Below are 19,792 nucleotides of genomic sequence, written 5' to 3' on the forward strand. Positions count from 1 at the left end.
CCTTTGCCTTTCGCGGGTAAGTGCTCTACCATCTGAGCTATCCAGGCACGGCTCACGCCCCGTCCTCACAGCTTTACTTCCGCCAGTACCTCGTCTTCTATTTGGTCCCGAGTTGGAGTCTCGGTCCGACACACAGTTTTAACCTGCCAGGAAGTTTCATGTCAGCGCACACTCCGCTGCAAAGTGAAAATCTTATTCTAGTGCTTACACTGTTTTTATATATAAAATAATTTCTTCCATAAATTTGTAATTATGTTATAACCCACTTTCGATGTCTAAATTCTGACGAAGGCACTCTTAGAAGTGTTGAAACCTGGTTAATAAGACTAAAAATTGTGACCGAGGGCTCATTTGTTTCATTTTCGACATTATTTATGTTTGTATGATACTGCATTCTTTAGCAAGGAGCTGGGCGGTACACGTTTTTCTTCAAGAAAGAAGAGGTAAATATCAGTCTGTTAATATATCCAGGGGCTGTGGCAAGGGAGAGGCTATGGGGCTACGGGGTAGGGGCCGCCGCCACCCCTCCCCCCCCCCCCCCCCCCAAAAAAAAATGAAGTATCATATTAACCGGATAAAATGACTTCAGAAATCAGCGAATATATTACTCCAACAGATTCAATCTTTTTTTTTTTACAATTATGTCGCAATATAGGTGCAATGTGTTTCAAACGCATTTCAACAAAAGAATAAGAGCGGCAGATAGCTTACTATCTAAAGCAATAAGTATGATTTAACTTAAAATGGGAGTCTTATTATTTATTTATAGACATTTTTTAGCCTGAATTCCAAAACAGTTACAAAAATTACATTAAGCAACACCTAATTTTAACAATTTTTCGGTGGAGGACCCCCAACTCTCCTTTTGTTAAGCGATATTCCATTCCCCCAAGCCGCCCCCCCCCCCCCTCCCCCTTAGCCGACTTCTAGAATCGCCAATGAATATATCAACCAATTTAGTCTGTTATAGGGGTAATTGTAGCGAGAGAATGTGGAGGGGCGAACTTAAACGTGTGAATTGCTGCTGGTGAAAGTATGCGCCAGCCACAGGCGTCGAAATGACCCACATTATTCGCACTTTCTTTCAGCGCCAGTACTGAAACGGAAATGGAAGTGAGCGTTTGGCGTCATTGACCGGGAGGCCCCTTAGGGGGCAGGTCCGGCTGCGTTGGTGCAGGCCTTGCTACATTCGCATTGGACGACCTGCGAGCCGGATGGGGGTGAGATGATGATGAAGACGACACAACACCCAGTCCGCGCGAATCGGGCCCCTTAGAACGGCGGTCCGTCACGCTGACCATTGAGCAACCTTTTTTTTTTTTGGGTCGTTGCGGACGTCACATGACAATGACATCCGTTCAAGTTCGTATGTTGATCATTCCACTCATGTTTCATTATTATTATTATTATTATTATTATTATTATTATTATTATTGCAAAGGCTAACCAGCTCTCTGACCGAACACGCTGAGCTACGGTGCGGGCTGTTATCGGGGCAGACAGCGCCAGTACTTAAACAGCAGTGTCGGTCGAGTCGGTATGCAGAATCTTCTTTCATTTTCAGTCTTACGTTACACTGCAAACCGAAATGATGCTCAGTATATTTTGTTTATTAACATGGTGTGGGTTCCTGTTGTCATGTCCTAGTTCATGAACCACGGGCAACGTATGAGTGGCCAAGTAAGTGGTCCTGACAGTCTGGACACCAGTTACTTTGGAATAAGGCAGGGCATCTCGGACATATTCTGAGTCGTGGCCACCTTTGTACTCATACGGCAAAGACTACCAAATCCACCGGTCAGTCCCTCAACCGTTAGGGGTAAAACTCAATGGTACCCGAGCCAAGTAAGGCTAGCAACCTGCTTCCCTGGTACCATAAATATGATGCTGGCAACAATCAGACTTTTTTTTTATAAAATCCAAGGACAAGGGAAACTCACTCGTTCGAAGCAGACGCCTTTCATCAGATTTGCATTTTATTTTTTTTCCCTGCAAACTTTCTAGATCGTATCTTACTGGCTTCTTCTCTGCGAACACTGATGCTTCTTCGTCTTACCTTTGATTCTGGAAAATCACTGGCGACACATTTGCAAACGATAGAGAAGGTAAGAGGAACAGGAATGTGCAGGTACGGATATCAGAAGAACAACAACTCGTCGCTGATGCATTCCCAGGTGATTACTTTATTCCACAACCATTACATAGTATGATGCTGTAGTGTGCGACGGCCAGTGCAGTCCCGCCGCCGCCTCTACTTGCCCATGCGCTGGATGGACCACTCCTGCTGGCACAGCGGGCAGCGGTTGTTCTGCTTGACCCAGAGCGACATGCAGCAGTAGTGGAAGGAGTGGTTGCACTCGCCCCACACCACCACGCAGTCCTGCTGGCCCGCGCGCCCCTGACGGCTGTCCTGCTTGCTCTCCGCCTGGCAGCGCAGGCACGCGTCTGCAACACAACAACAACACGGCGCGTCAGTCCAGGCGTCTGGTCTTCTGCTGTTCAGGTACATATAGGAGTGTGAAGCAAAGGAGACAAGTCCGGCCGGACATGGGGTCTGCATCCTTCCACCAGCCTTCACACCTACAAATCCTTGATCCGCCCCATCCTCTGTTATGCCAGCGTCGTTTGGATTTCCGCCCCTCCCCGGTTCTATCGAGCCCTCCAAATCCTCGAACGCCATGCGCTCCGCCTCGCCTTCCACATCCACCTTCCGTCCCCGACGCGCATCCTCTACGACCTCATCCCCTTCCCCCACCTTCTCCTTTTCCTTCAACACATCCGTACACTCTATATTGTCCGCCGCCTTGATCCCCCTCATCCCCTGATTTCTCTCATCCTCTCAACCCCAAATCAGTTGCCGCACCTTTACCGTTGTGTCCCACCCTCTCTCCATCTCCACACCCTCCATCTCCTTTCCCAATACAACTTCCACCGTCTACCCCTCCCAGATGATGAGCTTTGCCCTGACATCTACCCTTCCTACCAACTCTCACCCCTTCTCCCTGCCTCCTCCTCTGGGCTCCCTTTCCTCCCCCTCCCTCCTCCTGAGCGGCTTCCCCCTCCTACTCCCCCTCTATCTCTTGTGCCTCCTTCCAGTGTCTCTGCGCTCCCTCCTGCCCTCTCTTCCATCTTCCTTGCTGCCCCACATGTCTCCCGCCTCTTCGTGAACCCACTGATGCCCCTCCTCTCTTCATCCCGCCACTTCCTCAGCTGCCCCTTGCTCTCCCCTCCTTTTCCATACTCTCTGACCTTTTCCCTCGGCAGGTCCCACCTGGCAGTTTTATTGTTCGTCGTGTGTGCTCCAAGTGGGTTTTAAGTGTGTAACGTCTAAGGGTATATTTTACCTCCATTTTCTCCCCTTATTCTGTCTTATGTTTCCCTTTTTTATCTCCTTATGTATGTATCGTTTTATTCTTGTTTTAGTTGTAGTGTCACTCGGCTGAAGAGCGGCGGATTGTGCCGCTGACAGCCCTCCCCTGCCCATATGGGGCAGGGGAATGAAATCACAACAAAAAAAAAGGAGACAAGAGATGGGCGGTGGCTAGCTGTAAGCTACGTGCTTCTTGTTACCTGATTTATCTCTATACTGTCAGTGATAAGTCAGTGCATCAGTCTGACCGTATTTCGCCCCCATAGGGGTTAAATTTGCAAAAACAGTGAAACACGTATTCTTTTAATTTCCAACAGAGTAGCGAAAAACTAATTTTCAAAGATTTAGCTTTAAAAACGCTTTCGCAATGAAATATTTTCATAAAGCGTTTCACCCCTTGTATCAACCTCTCAGGGGTTGATTTCCCAAAAAACAATGGCATGAGTATGTTTAGAATCTGGATACAAATTTTCATACATTTAGCTTCAAAAAAGGTTGCACAATGAAATATTTCCGCAGGCCAGAGTGGCCAAATGGTTCTAAGCGCTACAGTCTGGAACCACGCGACCGTTATGGACGCACGTTCGAATCCTGCCTCGGGGGCATGGGTGGGTGTGATGTCCTTATGTTAGTTAAATTCAAGTAGCTCTAAGTTCTAGGGGACTGATGACCTCAGAAGTTAAGTCCCATAGTGCTCAGAGCCATTTGAACCATTTGAAATATTTCCGTAAAAACTTTTATCCCTCGTTCCAACCCTTTAGGGGTTCAGTTTCCAAAAATATGGAACGACGTATTTTTTTTTCTTTGTAACCGAGAAGTCAAATACCGATGTTCATCGATGTAGCTTTACAAATACTTTAGTAGTTCTTCAAAAACATATTTCCAAAAAATGATTTTTCCCATTATTTCACACCAGTAGTGTTACATGTCCAAAAATGCTGGAACACGTATTTCTTCATTTCTGATTTAGAACCCAAATACCAATTTTTGTACGTCTAGCTTCAAAATTGCCTTAATACCTTATTTCACCGCGTTAGGGTTGGAATTTCAAAAAATCTCGTAAATAACGCCTACAATATGACATTCACACATTTTCCAAATTCCATGTTTCCATCCTTGCCGATTTGGGCTGGGCGATGATGAGTAAATCAGTCACTCACCACATTGCCTTTTATGTGCAGGATGTTTCACAAGTAAAGGTCGATATTCGGTGATATGACAGGAATGATCGTTCGAAACAATAAAGTCTAGTAAACATGGCTTCTGAAATGCATATAATGGTTCAAATGACTCTTAGCACTATGGGACTTAACATCTGAGGCCATCAGTCCCCTAGAACTTAGAATTACTTAAACCTAACTAACCTAAGGAAACCACACACTTCCATGCCCGAGGCAAGATTAGAACCTGAGACCGTAGCAGGCGCGCGGTTCCGGACTGCAGCACCTAGAACCGCTCGGGCACAGCGGCCAGCCATCATAAGTCGCGGTGACTTCTGTTTGGACGTACAAAGACATGGAATAATACTGGCTTTACAGCCATTATATTCAGCTTCAAGAAGCTTTTCTTAGAGCAGCTGAGGAAGCAGTAGTGAGAAGATGACCTGTGAGGTACCGATGACAGGTGGTTTATCCGGCGCGTGTGTCGTGAGAAAGACCGCCTAAACTGTGTTCCTCCTTCATTGGCTGCGGCGTTCGGAAGTAGCAAGCCAAAATGATTAACTTTTGTTATTAACATCAGAAAAACTTAACAGCGATATTCCTAGCATTTCATAGAAAAAATCTCTCAGTAGCAGAATGCCATTCCATTATTTGAAGATGAACATCAACAAAAGCAAAACGAGGTTAATGGAATGCAGTCGAATTAAATCGGGTGATGCTGAGGGAAGTAGATTAGGAAATGAGTCGCTTAACGTAGTAAATGAGTTTTGCTATTTGGGGAGCAAAATAACTAGTGACGGTCGAAGTAGAGAGGATATAAAATGTAGACTGGCAATGGCAATGAAAGCAGTTCTGAAGAAGAGAAATTTGTTAACACCGAGTATAGATTTAAGTGTCAGGAAGGCGTTTCTGAAAGTATTTGTGTGGAGTGTAGCCATTTATGGAAGAGAAGCATTGACGGTCACTAGTTTGGACAAGAAGAGAATAGACGCTTTCGAAATGTGGTGCTACAGAAGAATGCTGAAGATTAGATGGGTAGATCACATAACTAACGAGGAGGTATTGAATAGGATTGTGGAGAAGAGAAATTTGTGGCACAACTTGACCAGAAGAAGGGATCAGTTGGTAGGACATATCCTGAGGCATCAAGGGATCACCAATTTGGTAATGGAGGGCAGCGTGGAGGGTAAAAATCGTAGAGGGAGACCAAGAGATGAATACATTAAACAGATTTAGAAGGATTTAGTAGGTATTGCGAGACGAAGAAGCTTGCACAGGACAGAGTAGCATGGAGAGCTGCATCAAACCAGTCTCTGGACTCAAGACCATAACAACAACAACAACAACATTTCAAAAGTGTTAATTACGAGCAGAATGATGAACAACAGCTTAAAGAAAAGACACACGAAGCAATTCGGAGGTCATCGGATCAAGCCTAGTGTGGATTGCGGGCGAAGTGGTTCGGCATTCTCATAGGACAGATATGGCGTCTGCTGCGGTTGATTAAGTTAAAGCTTAATTAGTAACTTCTAATGTTTTTTAAGAAACTTAACTGAGAAGCAGTTTGGTAGTAGCTACGCAAACAGACAATTCATTATTTTGTTTATTCTCTGTGAAAGTGTGAAGAATGGAAATTATCAGTGATTCGAAGTGGAATATAATTGTGCATTTTCTCGTATTCTGCTAACAAAAAGCGAATGGCATCTCATACAAACAAACTAAGTGAAATTTTAATATTTATACACTACCAGTTCTTCGCTAAGAGTTTATTACAGCCTCAAGGTAACGGATTCACGAGCTACGTGCTGTTTTCTGCGCAAGGGACAACAACTATTGAAGATAACAGGCAGATGAACGTTATTCAGCACTTACGCATTCTGCGCACGTCTGTGGAAGCAATTAGGCACTGCGCGTGTACTGCAGTCTTAGTATAAATGACATCAGTGACACGTCAACTGTTGTAACATATAAGGTATGAGAGGGAGAAATTCTCGAGGGAAGGGATTTATCATACATGCGTAAATCCCTCTTTACGTATCTCTCCCCATCTCTTTAGCTCGCCGCAACGCATCCGCACGAAAGAAACAAAAATTGCAGTGCTTCAATTTGATATAACAAAACGAGGAACATTTTGTAATGATGTACTGAATGGTTTAGAGTCTAAAGATATCACTGTAAAAGATTTTAAAACACTGGGGAAATCGTCAGACATAACGGCCTTTTGTCAAACCGCAGAAGGTTATTGCCCGGTACCCTGGGAGCTTGGTTCTCTGAATCGGTGAAGCCCACTGGTTGTTCGCGTGCTACTTTCTTAGTCATCTATGGAAAGTGGTTGCAGGACAATGAAACCAGAGTATCGGAAGTCCACGCCGCATCACAGAACATGGAGCTCGGAGGCTTGCTCGCTCTGTAAACCTTATGTCCACGAATCAGCGTGTTTGTAGAAAGCATCGCTCGTGCGAAACTCAGATTGCCCTTTTCTCAAGTGATATATTACGAACTATGGATGAACCGCAACAGGCAGATTCCACATTATGGATGAAAGGCATCAAGCAGATTCCGTATAGCATTTGACAGGGCCCCCCATTGCAGGCTGTTAACGAAATGGAATAAGTTCACAGAAATGTGAGTGGCTCGAAGACTTCTTAAGTAATACAATCAAGTATGTTGACCCCGAATGCGAGTGTTCATCAGAAACAAGGGTATCGTCAGGAGTGCCGCAGGGGAGTGTGATAGGACCGCTGTTGTTCTCTACATACATAAAAGATTTGGCGAGCAGCGTGGGCAGCAGTAGGCGGTTGTTTACTGATGATGCCGTTGTGTACGGTAACGTTTCGAAGTTGAGTGACTGTGGGAAGATACAGGAGGACTTAGACAAAATTTCCAGTTGGTGTGGTGAATGGTAGCTGCACTAAATCTGTAAAAATGCAGATCAGTATGAAAACAAAATTGTAATGTTCGGATACAATATTACTAGTGAAACTTCCTGTCAGATTAAAACTATGTGCCGAGAGACTCGAGCTCGGGACCTTTGCCTATCGCAGACAATTGCTCTACCGACTGAGCTACGCAAACACGACTCACGACCCGCCCTCACAGCTTCAATTCTGTCCGTACCTCGTATCCTACCTTCCAAACTTCACAGAAGTTCTTCTGCGAACCTCACAGAACCAGCACTCCTGGAAGGAAGGATATTGCGGAGACATGGCTTAGCCACACCCTGGAGAATGTTTACAGAATGAATTTCTCACTCTTCAGCGGAGTATGCGCTGATATGAAACTTTCTGGCAGATTAAAACTATGTGCCGGGCCGAGACTCGAATTCAGGACCCCTGCCGTTTCATTCTGAAAGTACAGGGTGATTCAAAAAGAATACCACAACTTTAGGAATTTAAAACTCTGCAACGACAAAAGGCAGAACTAAGCACTATCTGTCGGCGAATTAAGGGAACTATAAAGTTTCATTTAGTTGTACATTTGTTCGCTTGAGGCGCTGTGCCATTTCAGCCAATAAAGTTTTTGGTCCCTTTTTCTTCGAAGGTGCTACTGTAACTGGACTACAGTATCTGGAGACGTTAGAGAATTGGCTGTTCCCTCAGGTCGAACAAGAAGCACAACAATTCATATTTCAGCAGGATGGAGCGCCACCACATTGGCACTTTTCTGTCCGTAACTACCTGAACGTCAACTACCCGAGGCGATGGATCGGCCGCCAGGCAGCCCGTGACAGAGCACTTCATCACTGGCCTCCAAGAATCCCTGATCTTACCCCATGCGATTTTTTCTTATGGGGGTATGTTAATGATATGGTGTTTCGGCAACCTCTCCCAGCCACCATTGATGATTTGAAACGAGAAATAACAGCAGCTATCCAAACTGTTACGCCTGATATGCTACAGAGAGTGTGGAACGAGTTGGAGTATCGGGTTGATATTGCTCCAGTGTCTGGAGGGGGCCATATTGAACATCTCTGAACTTGTTTTTGAGTGAAAAAAAACCTTTTTAAATACTCTTTGTAATGATGTATAACAGAAGGTTATATTATGTTTCTTTCATTAAATACACATTTTAAAATTTGTATTCTTTTTGAATCACCCTGTATTAATAGTGTCGTTTAAATATCTGGGCGTAACGTTGAAAAGCGATGTGAGATGGAACGGAGGAGGAGGAGATTAGCGTTTAACGTCCTGTCGACAACAAGGTCATTAGAGACGGAGCACCGGCCAGAGTGGCCGAGCGGTTCTAGGCGCTACAGTCTGGAACGGCGCGACCGCTACGGTCGCAGGTTCGAATCATGCCTCGGGCATGGATGTGTGTGATGTCCTTACGTTAGTAGGTTAGTAGGTTGTAGGGGACTGATGACCTCAGATGTTAAGTCCCAGAGTGCTCAGAGCCATTTGAACCATTTTTTTTAGAGACGGAGCACAAGCTCGAATTAGGGAAGGATGGGAAAGGAAATCGGCCGTGCCCTTTCAGAGGAACTATTCCAGCATTTACCTGAACCGATTGAAGTAAATCACGGAAAACCTAAATCAGGATGGCCGGACGCGGGTTTGAACCGTCGTCCTCCCAAATGCGAGTCCAGTGGAGATGGAACGAGCAGGTGAGAACTGCGGTATGGAAGGCGAATGGTCGACTACGATTTATTGGGAGAATTTTAGGTTGGTTCAAATGGCTCTGAGCACTATACGACTTAACTTCTGAGGTCATCAGTGGCCTAGAACTTAGAACTAATTAAACTGAACTAAACTAAGGACATCACACACATCCATGCCCGAGGCAGGATTCGAACCTGCGACCGCAGCGGTCGCTCGGTTCCAGACTGTAGCACCTAGAACCGCACGGCCACTCCGGCCGGCAGAATTTTAGGAAAGCGTGGTTCATCACTATAGGAGAACTGATATAGAACGCTGATGCGACCTATTCTTGAGTACTGCTCGAGTATGTGGGATCCGTAGCTGGTCGGATTGAAAGGAGACATCGAAGCAATTCAGGAGCGGGCTGCTAGGTTTGTTACCTGTTGGTTCGAACAACATGTAAGTGTTACGGAGATGCTTCGGCAACTCAAATGGTAATCCCTGGAGGGAAGGAGACGTTCTTTTCGAGAAATACTGTTGAGAACATTTAGAGAAACGACATTTGAAGCTGACTGCCGAACGATTCTGCTGCTGTCAACATACACTGTGCGTAAGGACCAGGAAGGTAAGAGTCGAGAAATTAGGGCTCATATGGAGTCACATAGACAGTTGTTTTTGCCTCAGTGAATGTAATTGGGAATAACTTTATTTGCCCTACACCCTTAGTGGAACTTGATAAATTCTGTTGCTTTGCTTGATTTTATTTTTGTTCGTCGAAAACGAATCACATCTCCATATGTCTCGCTGACTAAGTAAACAATTAATGATTTTACTTTGATTGCAGCTTTTAAAAAAGTTTTATATGACTGTGGCCCCACAACAAAATAAAAACATTAAGTCGCTTACGCCGCCGTCTTCCGACGTCGTGTAATCAGTCCTTCGCAACTACCGCTGAGCAGAAATCTGATCTGACGATGCACGTACCAGAAGGAACTGAAGCTCTTAGGGTGCAAAGTATGTCTTGCTCGAACTTGTGAAGAGAGAACAAAGGAGGACACGGAAACCGATCGCCTGGTACGGCGGCAAAAGGAGTCGCGCGAAGCCGGAAGCGCGCGCCATCGTGCAGATGGCGGCAGGAGCCACGGAATTGCGCCACCTGACCACTGCGCGCGCAGTTAACGCACGACAGCCGGCGTTATCTGCGCCTTGGCGAATCAGGTGCTGCGGCGGGGCCGATTAGCGAGCGAGCGTCCTCCGTCTGCCAGATGACGCTGCCGCGGGAACGTTCGTCTCGCAGCGATCTCCGACCAAAACTTGAAACAGTATTTAGCCTATCCTGTCGAGTCGTTAATAAACTGCATTACGTAAAACAAAACGCCAACCCTTCCCCAGGAAAAATTTCACTTAATAAGCATGACGTCTCATATGCACTGAACCGAAGTTCGCCCCGGTACCTGAACGGTCAACGTGACGGATTATCAGTCCTCTGGGCCCGGGTTCAATTCCGGGCTGGGTCGGAGAATTTTCTCCGCCCAGGGCCTGGGTGTAGTGCTGTGATCATCATCATCATCATCATCTTTTTCTTCTTCTTCATCATCATCCTTTCATCCTCATAGACTGCAGGTCGCCGAAGTGGCGTCAAATTGAATGACCGGCACCCGGTGAAGGGTCTGCCCGACGGGGACCCTAGGCATACGATAAAATAAAAAAAATGAATAAATATACACTGAAGAGCCAAACAAACTGGTACAGCTGCATAATATTGTGTAGGGCCCCCGTGAGCACGTAGAAGTGCCGCAACACGACGTGGCATGGACTACTATAATGTCTGAACTAGTGCTGCACTGAACTGACACCAAAAATCCTGCAGGGCAGCCCAAAAATCCGTAAGAGTACGAGGGAGCGGAGATCTCTTCTGAACAGCATGTTGCAAGGCATCCCAGATATGCTCAATAATATTCATGTCTGGCGAGTTTGGTGGCCAGCGGAAGTGTTTAAGCTTAGAAGGGTTTTCCTGGAGCCACTCTGTAGCAATTCTGGACGTGTGGGGTATCGCATTGTCCTACTGGAATTGCCCAAGGCAATCGGAATGCACATTGGACATTAATGGATGCAGGTGATCAGACAGCATGTTTACTTACGTGTCACCTGTGAGAGTCGTATCTAGACGTATCAGGGGTCCCATATCACACCAACTGCACACGCCCCACACCACCACAGAGCGTCCACCATCTTCAACAGTCTCTTACTGAAATGCAGGGTCCATGATGTCTCCATACCCGTACACGTCCAACCGACCGATACAGTTTGAAACGAGACTCGTCCGACCAGACAACATGTCTAGAGTCATTAACAGTCCAATGTCGGTGTTGACGGACCCAGGAGAGGCGTACAGCGTTGTGTCGTGCAATCATTAAGAGTACATCGATAATGTTTCGTTGAATGGTTCCCACGCTGACACTTGTTGACGGCTCAACATTGAAATCTGCAGCAAGGAGGGGTTGCACTTCTGTCACGTTGAAAGATTGTCTTCAGACGTCGTCGGTTCCGTTCTTGCAGGATCTTTTTCCGGCCGCTGTGATGTCGGTGATTTCATGCTTACCGGATTCCTGATATTAACGGTACACTCGCGCAATGGACGTACGAGGAAATCCCGACTTCATCGCTACCTCCGAGACGCAGTGTCCCATCGCTCGTGCGCCGACTGTAGCACCACCTTCAAACTCGCATAAATCTTGATAACCTACCGTTGTAGCAACAGTAAGCGATCTAACAACTGCCCCAGACACTTGGCTTATATACGCGTTGCCCACCGCAGCGCCGTATTCAGACTGTTCAGACTCTCATAAATCTGGATAATCCGCCATTTTAGTACCAGTGACCGATCAACAAATGCGCCAGACACTTGTCCTCTTATATAGGCGTTGTCGACCACAGCGCCTTATCCTTCCCGTTGACATATCTCTGTATTTATTTGAAAACACACGCCTATACGTGTTTCTTTGGCCCTCCAGTGTATATGACAAACCCAACATTGTCCAGGTATACATTCTGGCAATTTTGCTTTAGAAACAAAAATAAGAAACGAACCAACGATTAAAATTCTCCTGGGTGTTGTTCCGCGACACTGTATAAAATACTTTAGTTATAAACTTAAAACCAACGTTTTGACCGTATTACAGCGGCCTTCGTCACGGCAAAAATGGTGTGTTTGTAGAGTAATATCTCTGACAGTTTAAGTACGCTGGGCGTAGTTGCTTCGCGTGTCTACAACGCGATTTTGTAAACGTCTCTCGGCAACGCCTCTTCATATCTCTACGCAATAGTTTTCTCCAACAGCTGTTTGCGCTTTATTTAAATTCACTCGACTTAAGGTGTGTCTTAGTAGTAAAGAATAAATGTATGAAAAGTTCATGCGTGATGCGGCATTTCTTCACGCATATCTTTGTTTACGACGCCGTATCTCTTTAACAGTTTCAGACAGGATGATAGAACGTACGCTAAGACAACAGGAAGTGACTTCCATGGAACTAGATGGAGCTGAAGAATATAAGAACTGTATGGAAAGACAAAATTGTTGATAGGCGCAAGCGTTGCTTTGGGATGAAGACTTTGGTACTGCAGAAGTATTTGTAGGAGGCCGCGTCAGAAGACTGATGACAAAACAAAAGAAAACTCTTGAACTATATGTAGTACAATGACATATTCGTGTAGGTACATTCAGCGGCATATATGGATAATGTCTGCGAAAATTAGTGAGAGTAAGTTCAGTAACACAGAAGTAATAAATTTAAACGGCATGAATAATGAGGCAGTTTTTCACGCATCTCACTGTTTATGTCGTCGTACCTCTTTAACTATGACAAGTAGGTTCTTACCCCGACAGCGATTGTTGCCAGACAGTAATTGGTAAGTGTACCAAGTTTGCCTGAAATCTGTCCAGTGGGCTAGTAGATGAGGCGCGCGTGCGTGGGTGTATACACACACACACACACACACACACACACACACACACACGCCCGAGGGAGGACTCGAACCTCCGGCGGGAGGGGCCGCACAATCTGTGACATGGCGCCTCACACCGCACGACCACTCGTCGCGGCTTCGGAAAGTTTCCGTTGATTGTAACGTAAATGTCAGAACTGGCAATCCTTGTTGGTCTTCCTGTACAATTAATCACAAAAAACACTATTTTGGATTCGAAATTATTGTTTGAAAACTTCCTTTTTATTAGAGGACCAACATCACAGTCCACCAACAAAACAACTGAACTCTAGATCTCTTACTCCGTTCATTTCAAAATGTCAAATGTTTTGAAAAGAAAAATAAAGTTAACACAAAGAACAATTATTTACAGAACTGTAGGTTATGAACATAAACATAACCCTACAATACCTTCCAGTTTATCTCCAATTGGGATATTGTCAACCCCATTAGCAGCTAGCCAGCCAGGTGTTTTGCTGGATATAGCGCCAAGGTTGGGCCAGATCTCAAAGAATCCGCTTTACCCTTGAGTTATAAAAAGGCAGGTTGTCTGTTGATTAGGTACCGCCACAGCTATACGGTGCTTTCTTCTTTTTGTCATGTGTTATCCGAGCGTTTTCATGCGGATTGCTACGAGTTCACCTCCCTGAGGTCACCATCTCATATTATCACTAGCACACAGCGTCCTGGATTATTTCTCGGAAGTATTCCTATCTATGTATTCTCCTGTGGTTTTTACCCTATACAGCTCCCTTTAGTACCGTCGTAGTTATTCTCTGGTGTCTTAAAACTTTTGCTGTATCCTGTCCCTTCTTCTTGTCACTGTTTTCCGGTCTCTTTCTTCGCTGATTTTGCACAGAAGCTACGCATATTTTATCCTACCAGTCCACCCTCTTTTTAACAACCGTCTGCAGCACCATATCTTAAAGGCTTCGAGTGTCTTCTACGTGTAGATTTGTAGCCGCAAGCCACCATGCAGTGTGTGGCAGAGGGTACTTTGTGTACCACTGTCACATCCCTCCTTCCCAGGCCCGGACGCGAGGAATGATTGTTGGTAAGCCATGTTGCACGAGGGGCACCCTCAAAAAACGGAACTTCTTTTAAAAGATATATATTTTCAAATTGTTTACAGAACAACCTTATCCCCTTCAAAACACTCTCCATTGCAACTAATACATTTGTCCCACCAATGCTTCCACCGTTAGAAACATTTTTTGTAGTCATCTTTAGAAATGGCTGACAGGTTCTCCTTCGTTTTTCTTTTTTCTTGACTTCTTTAATGTAGTCAAATCGGTGTCCTTTTGTGCCCCTTTTCACGCGTGAAAATAAGAATAAGTCGCACGGAGCCAGGTCGGGTGAACAAGATGCGTGGGGCAGCGGAACCAAGTCATTTCCAAGCCATTTTTGGCCAAAAGGTGTAACAGATACGGCAGTGTGTGCAGGTGAGTTGTCAGGTGGAAGAAGCCGTCTCCTGCCTGCTACAAATCGGGTCTTTTTTTTGCAAGCACAATTTTTACCTAATCTCTGACAGTTGTCTGTTGACGGTCTGTGAGCACAAAGTCTAGAATTTTTCGTCGATCCGGGCAGTTGTTAAAGCGTCCAGAAAGAGGTTTGTCATCAATCGACTTGTCGCCTGTTTTAAACCGAGCAAACCACTCGCACACTTGAGTTTTTCCCATAGCGTCATCTCGGTAAGCTGTTTTGAACATTAAAACAGTTTCAGCCTCATTTTTACGGAGTACGAAACAAGATTTCACAGCTGAACGTCGTTCTCTTGCACTTGCCAGCATAAAGAAAAACCGAAACAAGAACAGCCGCGCGGAGTGGCCGCTTGGTTTTAGGCGCTATGTCACGGGGGCGGCGGCATCGTCGTGTAACCGAACAGTGAGGCAGTTACACCGCGTATCAAACAGCTCAGTTTGCAGGCAGTTATATATTAGATATACACAGAAGCGCCAAAAAACTGTTACAGGCATGCGTATTCAAACACAAATATACCTAAACGGGCTGAATACGGTGCTCTGGTCGGCAACGCCTATATAAGCCAAGTGTCTGGGGCAGTTGTTAGATCGCTTACTGTTGCTACAACAGTAGGTTATCAAGATTTATGTGAGTTAGAAGGTGGTGTTATAGTCGGCGCACGAGCGATGGGACACACCATTTCCGACGTATCGATGAAGTGGGGATCTTCCCTTTCGACCATTTCACGAGTGAACCGTGAACAACAAGAATCCGGTCAAACAACAAATCTGCGACATCACTCCGGCCGGAAAAAGATCCTGGAAGAACGGCACCAACGACGGCTGGAGAGACTCGTTCAACGTGACAGAAATGCAACCCTTTAGCAAATTTCTGCAGACTTCAATGCTGGCCCATCAACAATTGTCAGCGTGCGAACCATTCAACGAAACATCATCGATATAGGCTTTCGGAGCCGAAATCCAACTCGTGCACCCTTGATGATTGCACGACACAAAGCTTTATGCATCGCCTGGGCCAGTCAACACTGACGTTGGATTGTTTTTGATTCGAAACATGTTGCCTGGTCGGACGAGTCTCGTTCCAAATTGTATCGAGTGGATGGACGTGTATGGGTATGGAGAACACCTCATGAATCTATGGACCCTGCATGGAGAGTGTTCAACCAAGTGGAGACTGTAATGGTGTGGGACGCGTGCAGTTGGAGTGATATGGGACGCCTGATACTTTTAGATACGATTCTGACAGGGAACACGTACATAAGCATCCTGTGTGATCACCTGCATCCATTCATGTCTATTGTGCATTGCGACGGACTAGGGCAATTCCAGCACGACAATGCGACAACCTACACGTCCAGAATTGTTACAGAGTGGCTCCAGGAACACACTTCTGAGTTTAAACACTTCCGGTGGCCATCAGATTTTCCAGACACTAACATTATTGAGCCTATCTGGGATTCCTTGCAACGTACTGTTCAGGAGAGGTCTCCACTCCCTCGTACTCTTACGAATTTATCGACAGCCCTGCAGGATTAATGCTGTCCATTCCCTCCAGAACTACTTCAGACATTAGAAGTGTCCTGGTCACGTCGTTCTGCGGCACTTCTGCGTGCTCGCTTGGGCCCTACACGATATTAGGCAGGTGTACCAGTTTCTTTGGTTCTTCACTGTCTTTGACGTTAAATATTTCGTAGTACTTTTGCTAATGTCATTGGCGTTGTTATACAGCTTGAATTGCGTAGATATTGAAACGAGTTTTTAATCTATTTCATGTCGAGGGAGAGTGTATTAACACAGAACAAAGCTGATCGGTATTGTTCACCAGGAGTAGGCAGTCGCAAGAAAGAAGATTCTGTCTGCGTGTGTTATCGCTATGGAGATAAAAATGTATATATCCATGGTTATCGCCCTCCGATTTCCATGATGAATATAAGCTTCAATATCGAAATCGTTAGAGACGGTGGTTTCCGCCTGACATCACCATTTTATTAATTACCTCAAACGGTAGAATTCTACAGGTTTTCTTTGTTATCCTCTGTCTGTCTGTTGCCTGTTCGGTTCAGGAACGGCTAGACGTCTCAAGTTAAGATTATTGTCGCATACTAAGGCCTGTGGCCCCTTGGCGGTGTAATATATGTAAGATTCTAAGTCAATGCAATCGAAGGATACGGCCATTTATGTCATTTATTTTGATACTCGCAAACTCACTCATCAAAAATTATGAAGTACCTCCCACTGGCCTAGAATCAAGAAACTTGGCAACAAGCAGGGTTTTACAGTACAACTAAAGCAAAAAAAAATTTGAATCTGTAATCATATACAAGAATTTTTTTGTCATTTGTTATCCTACTTCACACTTAAAACATTGTCGAATGTCATGGAATTCCCGGGATCTGTATCTTGCCAGTATCAATGCCGACGCCAGGCAAAAATCGTCGAGATTCTCGATTCCAACGATGGATGAACGTTTTCGAGTATCAGTGCCTTTCGAAGGAAACCACTGGTGCTATTGCACGACAGAGACATCTTGTGGTGCAGTGAGGTACTTCTACGAAGGAATGCATTGTTGCAGTCGCGTACAGCGTTCAAATCAACAGCCGGCGCTATTTTGCTACCTGGTTGTAGGAGACTGTGACATGCGGTTTTTCTTTTGCACTGGCTCTATAGAGGGGTTTACTGACAGTGAAAGTAGTATATCTAAATTATTGTAAAGTTAATCTGGGTTTGTACTACAGCTTTTACGATTATTATCGAATTGAAACCACTGGGGCACTATGTAGTTGTGATACCAAATTTATGAAATTTTAGCTCGATTTTTGTTATTTAGGATTATAATCGTTGTAAGTACATGGAAGTTCCAAGATGTGGGATTTTGTCTCGAACAAATTCGGAATTGGTTTGAGATATACAACATGAAATGACGGTTGACTGAAAATTGTTCGTCCCAATGATTCAAAAGTGAAACCACCTCGGCCGCGCATAGTGGCTGAGCGGTCTTAGGCGTCATGTCACATACTGCGCAGCCTCTCCGTCCGGAGGTTCGAGTCCTCCCTCGGGTATGGGAGTATGTGTTGTTCTTAGCATAGGTTAGTTTAAATAGTGTGTAAGAGTAGGGACCGATGACCTCAGCAGTTTGGTCCCATAGGACTTCACACACAATTGACCTTTTTTGAAACCACCTCCTTAAAACAACAGATTGTTACCGTTTGCCAATTTCTTCTCTTCTCTGCTTACTGTGATAATAAAGATTAATTTTGTGAAGAATTTTACATTGATATTCCAAAGTGCAAAATTTTCTTAAAACAATTAATTGTTTACTTTTCCTAATTTCTTCTTGTATTCGTTACTTACTATAATAATAAAGACCAATTATGTGAAAATTGTAATATTATATTCTTTTTCATATTGTTGAGACACAAAGGATTAAATAGCGATGGAGGAGGAGATCTAACGCTGTCTTTTAGTAGGAACCATTATAGCACTTGCCTTGATGAACGTTTTGGAGACGTAAACTAGGATGACCGAATGACGATTTGAATCCCGCTCCTTCATAATAAGGAGGCCGCAATTAGGCACTGAGTTACTACGCGCTGCCTGCGAGAGCAGAGGGGAAAGAAGACTAGAAGAGAGAGTATCTGCAATCTGCTGCTGTAGACAGAGATTAAGAGACAGTAAGATACAGCACGCAAACAAGATGTGTTTGAGCATAAGTAGGTAGAAGTCCACAGAACAGTCTTTAGGGGACAGGAGGGTACGAGTTGGGTGGACCTCGTACCAAACATAAGGGAATACGTACATTTGACTATTGTGCCATGGTTGGCACGGCACTTGAGATTATTTCCTCCTGCCTGTGATGGCAAAGAGCTGGCGAGGCGAGCCAGATGTTTATCTAGCAAGAGCAAAGCAGGAAGTGTGGAGTGGCAGTTACGCACTGGAGTCGGCGGACGTGTTGTGGCTATCGCGTCAGTGTGCGATCCGCACCCGATCCGATGTGTGGCTTTGGAGCGCTGTCTGGCCTGTTGTATGCTAAGGCGACCACGATATCAACAAGATTCCTGGCGGAAGACCTCTGGATATACTGTGGAAGTGGCTGTGCTCCGGTGGTGCTCTGTGGTAATACTATTTTACAGCTTGTGGAATAAGCGTAAAGTAGAAGCTATTGCGTAGAGGATTGTGCTCTGAGGTGATGGAAAACTATTTTTCTGGAAGTGCCAAACTCCAGTAAAGATGGGAGCAATGGGCTCTCCATAACGCGCTGAATTTTATTTTATTTCAACTCACATATTTCACTGTCGTTTGGACATGTATCAAAAGATTATGCCTTGTTAGAAGCGAAGTAATGTGATATGGTAACGTTTAACTAAATAGGTCAATCTATCTGCGACGACATTCGAGAAGAGAATAACTAAGGGTACTGTCCTGATAAGCTTCATCTAAGCCTTCTAAACTTGTGAATCGCTAAAGTTGTATATTTTAGCGGTGTTGACGTTATTGTACATATGGGCATCTATCACCTTTAACAGTTGAAACTAGTGAGCTGTTACAACTTGACTCTTAGGCAAGATCTAATTGCCTTAGTTGATTGCTAAGCTACCCATTCTTTTTGTTTTCTATCTCTTAAGGTAAATTTATGGGACTGTGCTAAAGTAAAGCTCATCTGGGGATTAGAAAAAAAATTTTGCTTCATTTACGGGATCATTTTCATTTGAAATGTATGTGCCCAGGTGGAGAACTGAATAAATGTGATTGTGAGTTGTGAAATTGAGTCCTGAATGTGACTTGTAATCATGCTCAACACTGTGTGCTCATGTAAATCTATGTGTTACAGAAATTTGCTTAGGCGATATGACTCCGCAACACATGTCGAATAATAGGGAATTATGATTGCCACCGTTTACGGCTTTCGAACTGTGAACGTTGACTAATATTCAGAGTTCACATCCAGTTATGATTCTGGAATAAGTATTTCTTTTATTAGTTATTTTGAAGATTTTATATCTATCTGTTTACAACAAATATGTTGTGTTTAAACCGGCATCCGAGCGCAATCAATCGCTGCTCCACCCTTTCAAAAGTTCCAGCTTCCTGTCGCACAATAAAGGGGTGACATCGGGCTAGGTTCCTAGGAATAGCATGCAGGATAGAGCTGAAGAGAGCGATACAGCACTGAAAGAAATGGACAATCACACTACTTACTTAGAAGATGCTATTTTACTGTGT

At 44.7% G+C, this 19,792-nt stretch overlaps 1 protein-coding gene across 5 annotated transcripts in view; it reads right to left on the reverse strand.

Moving 5' to 3' along the window:
• Positions 1-2,163: 2,163 nt before the first annotated feature.
• The window catches only part of LOC126336352 (RING-box protein 2), a 716,604-nt gene continuing 698,975 nt past the window's right edge, over positions 2,164-19,792 (reverse strand). For 3 of the 5 annotated variants that reach the window (XR_007564954.1, XR_007564951.1, XR_007564952.1), the window contains one exon: positions 2,360-2,445. Coding sequence is in view for 1 of the 5 variants with exons in the window: in XM_049999939.1 (XP_049855896.1) it covers positions 2,252-2,445 (194 nt within the window). In the remaining 4 variants the exon portion in view is untranslated. Of the gene's footprint in view, positions 2,446-19,792 lie in introns of all 5 variants that reach the window. The other 2 variants (XM_049999939.1, XR_007564950.1) reach the window with 2 other exon arrangements.

Source organism: Schistocerca gregaria, chromosome 2 (assembly GCF_023897955.1).
Source record: "Schistocerca gregaria isolate iqSchGreg1 chromosome 2, iqSchGreg1.2, whole genome shotgun sequence".
NCBI lineage: Eukaryota > Metazoa > Arthropoda > Insecta > Orthoptera > Acrididae > Schistocerca > Schistocerca gregaria.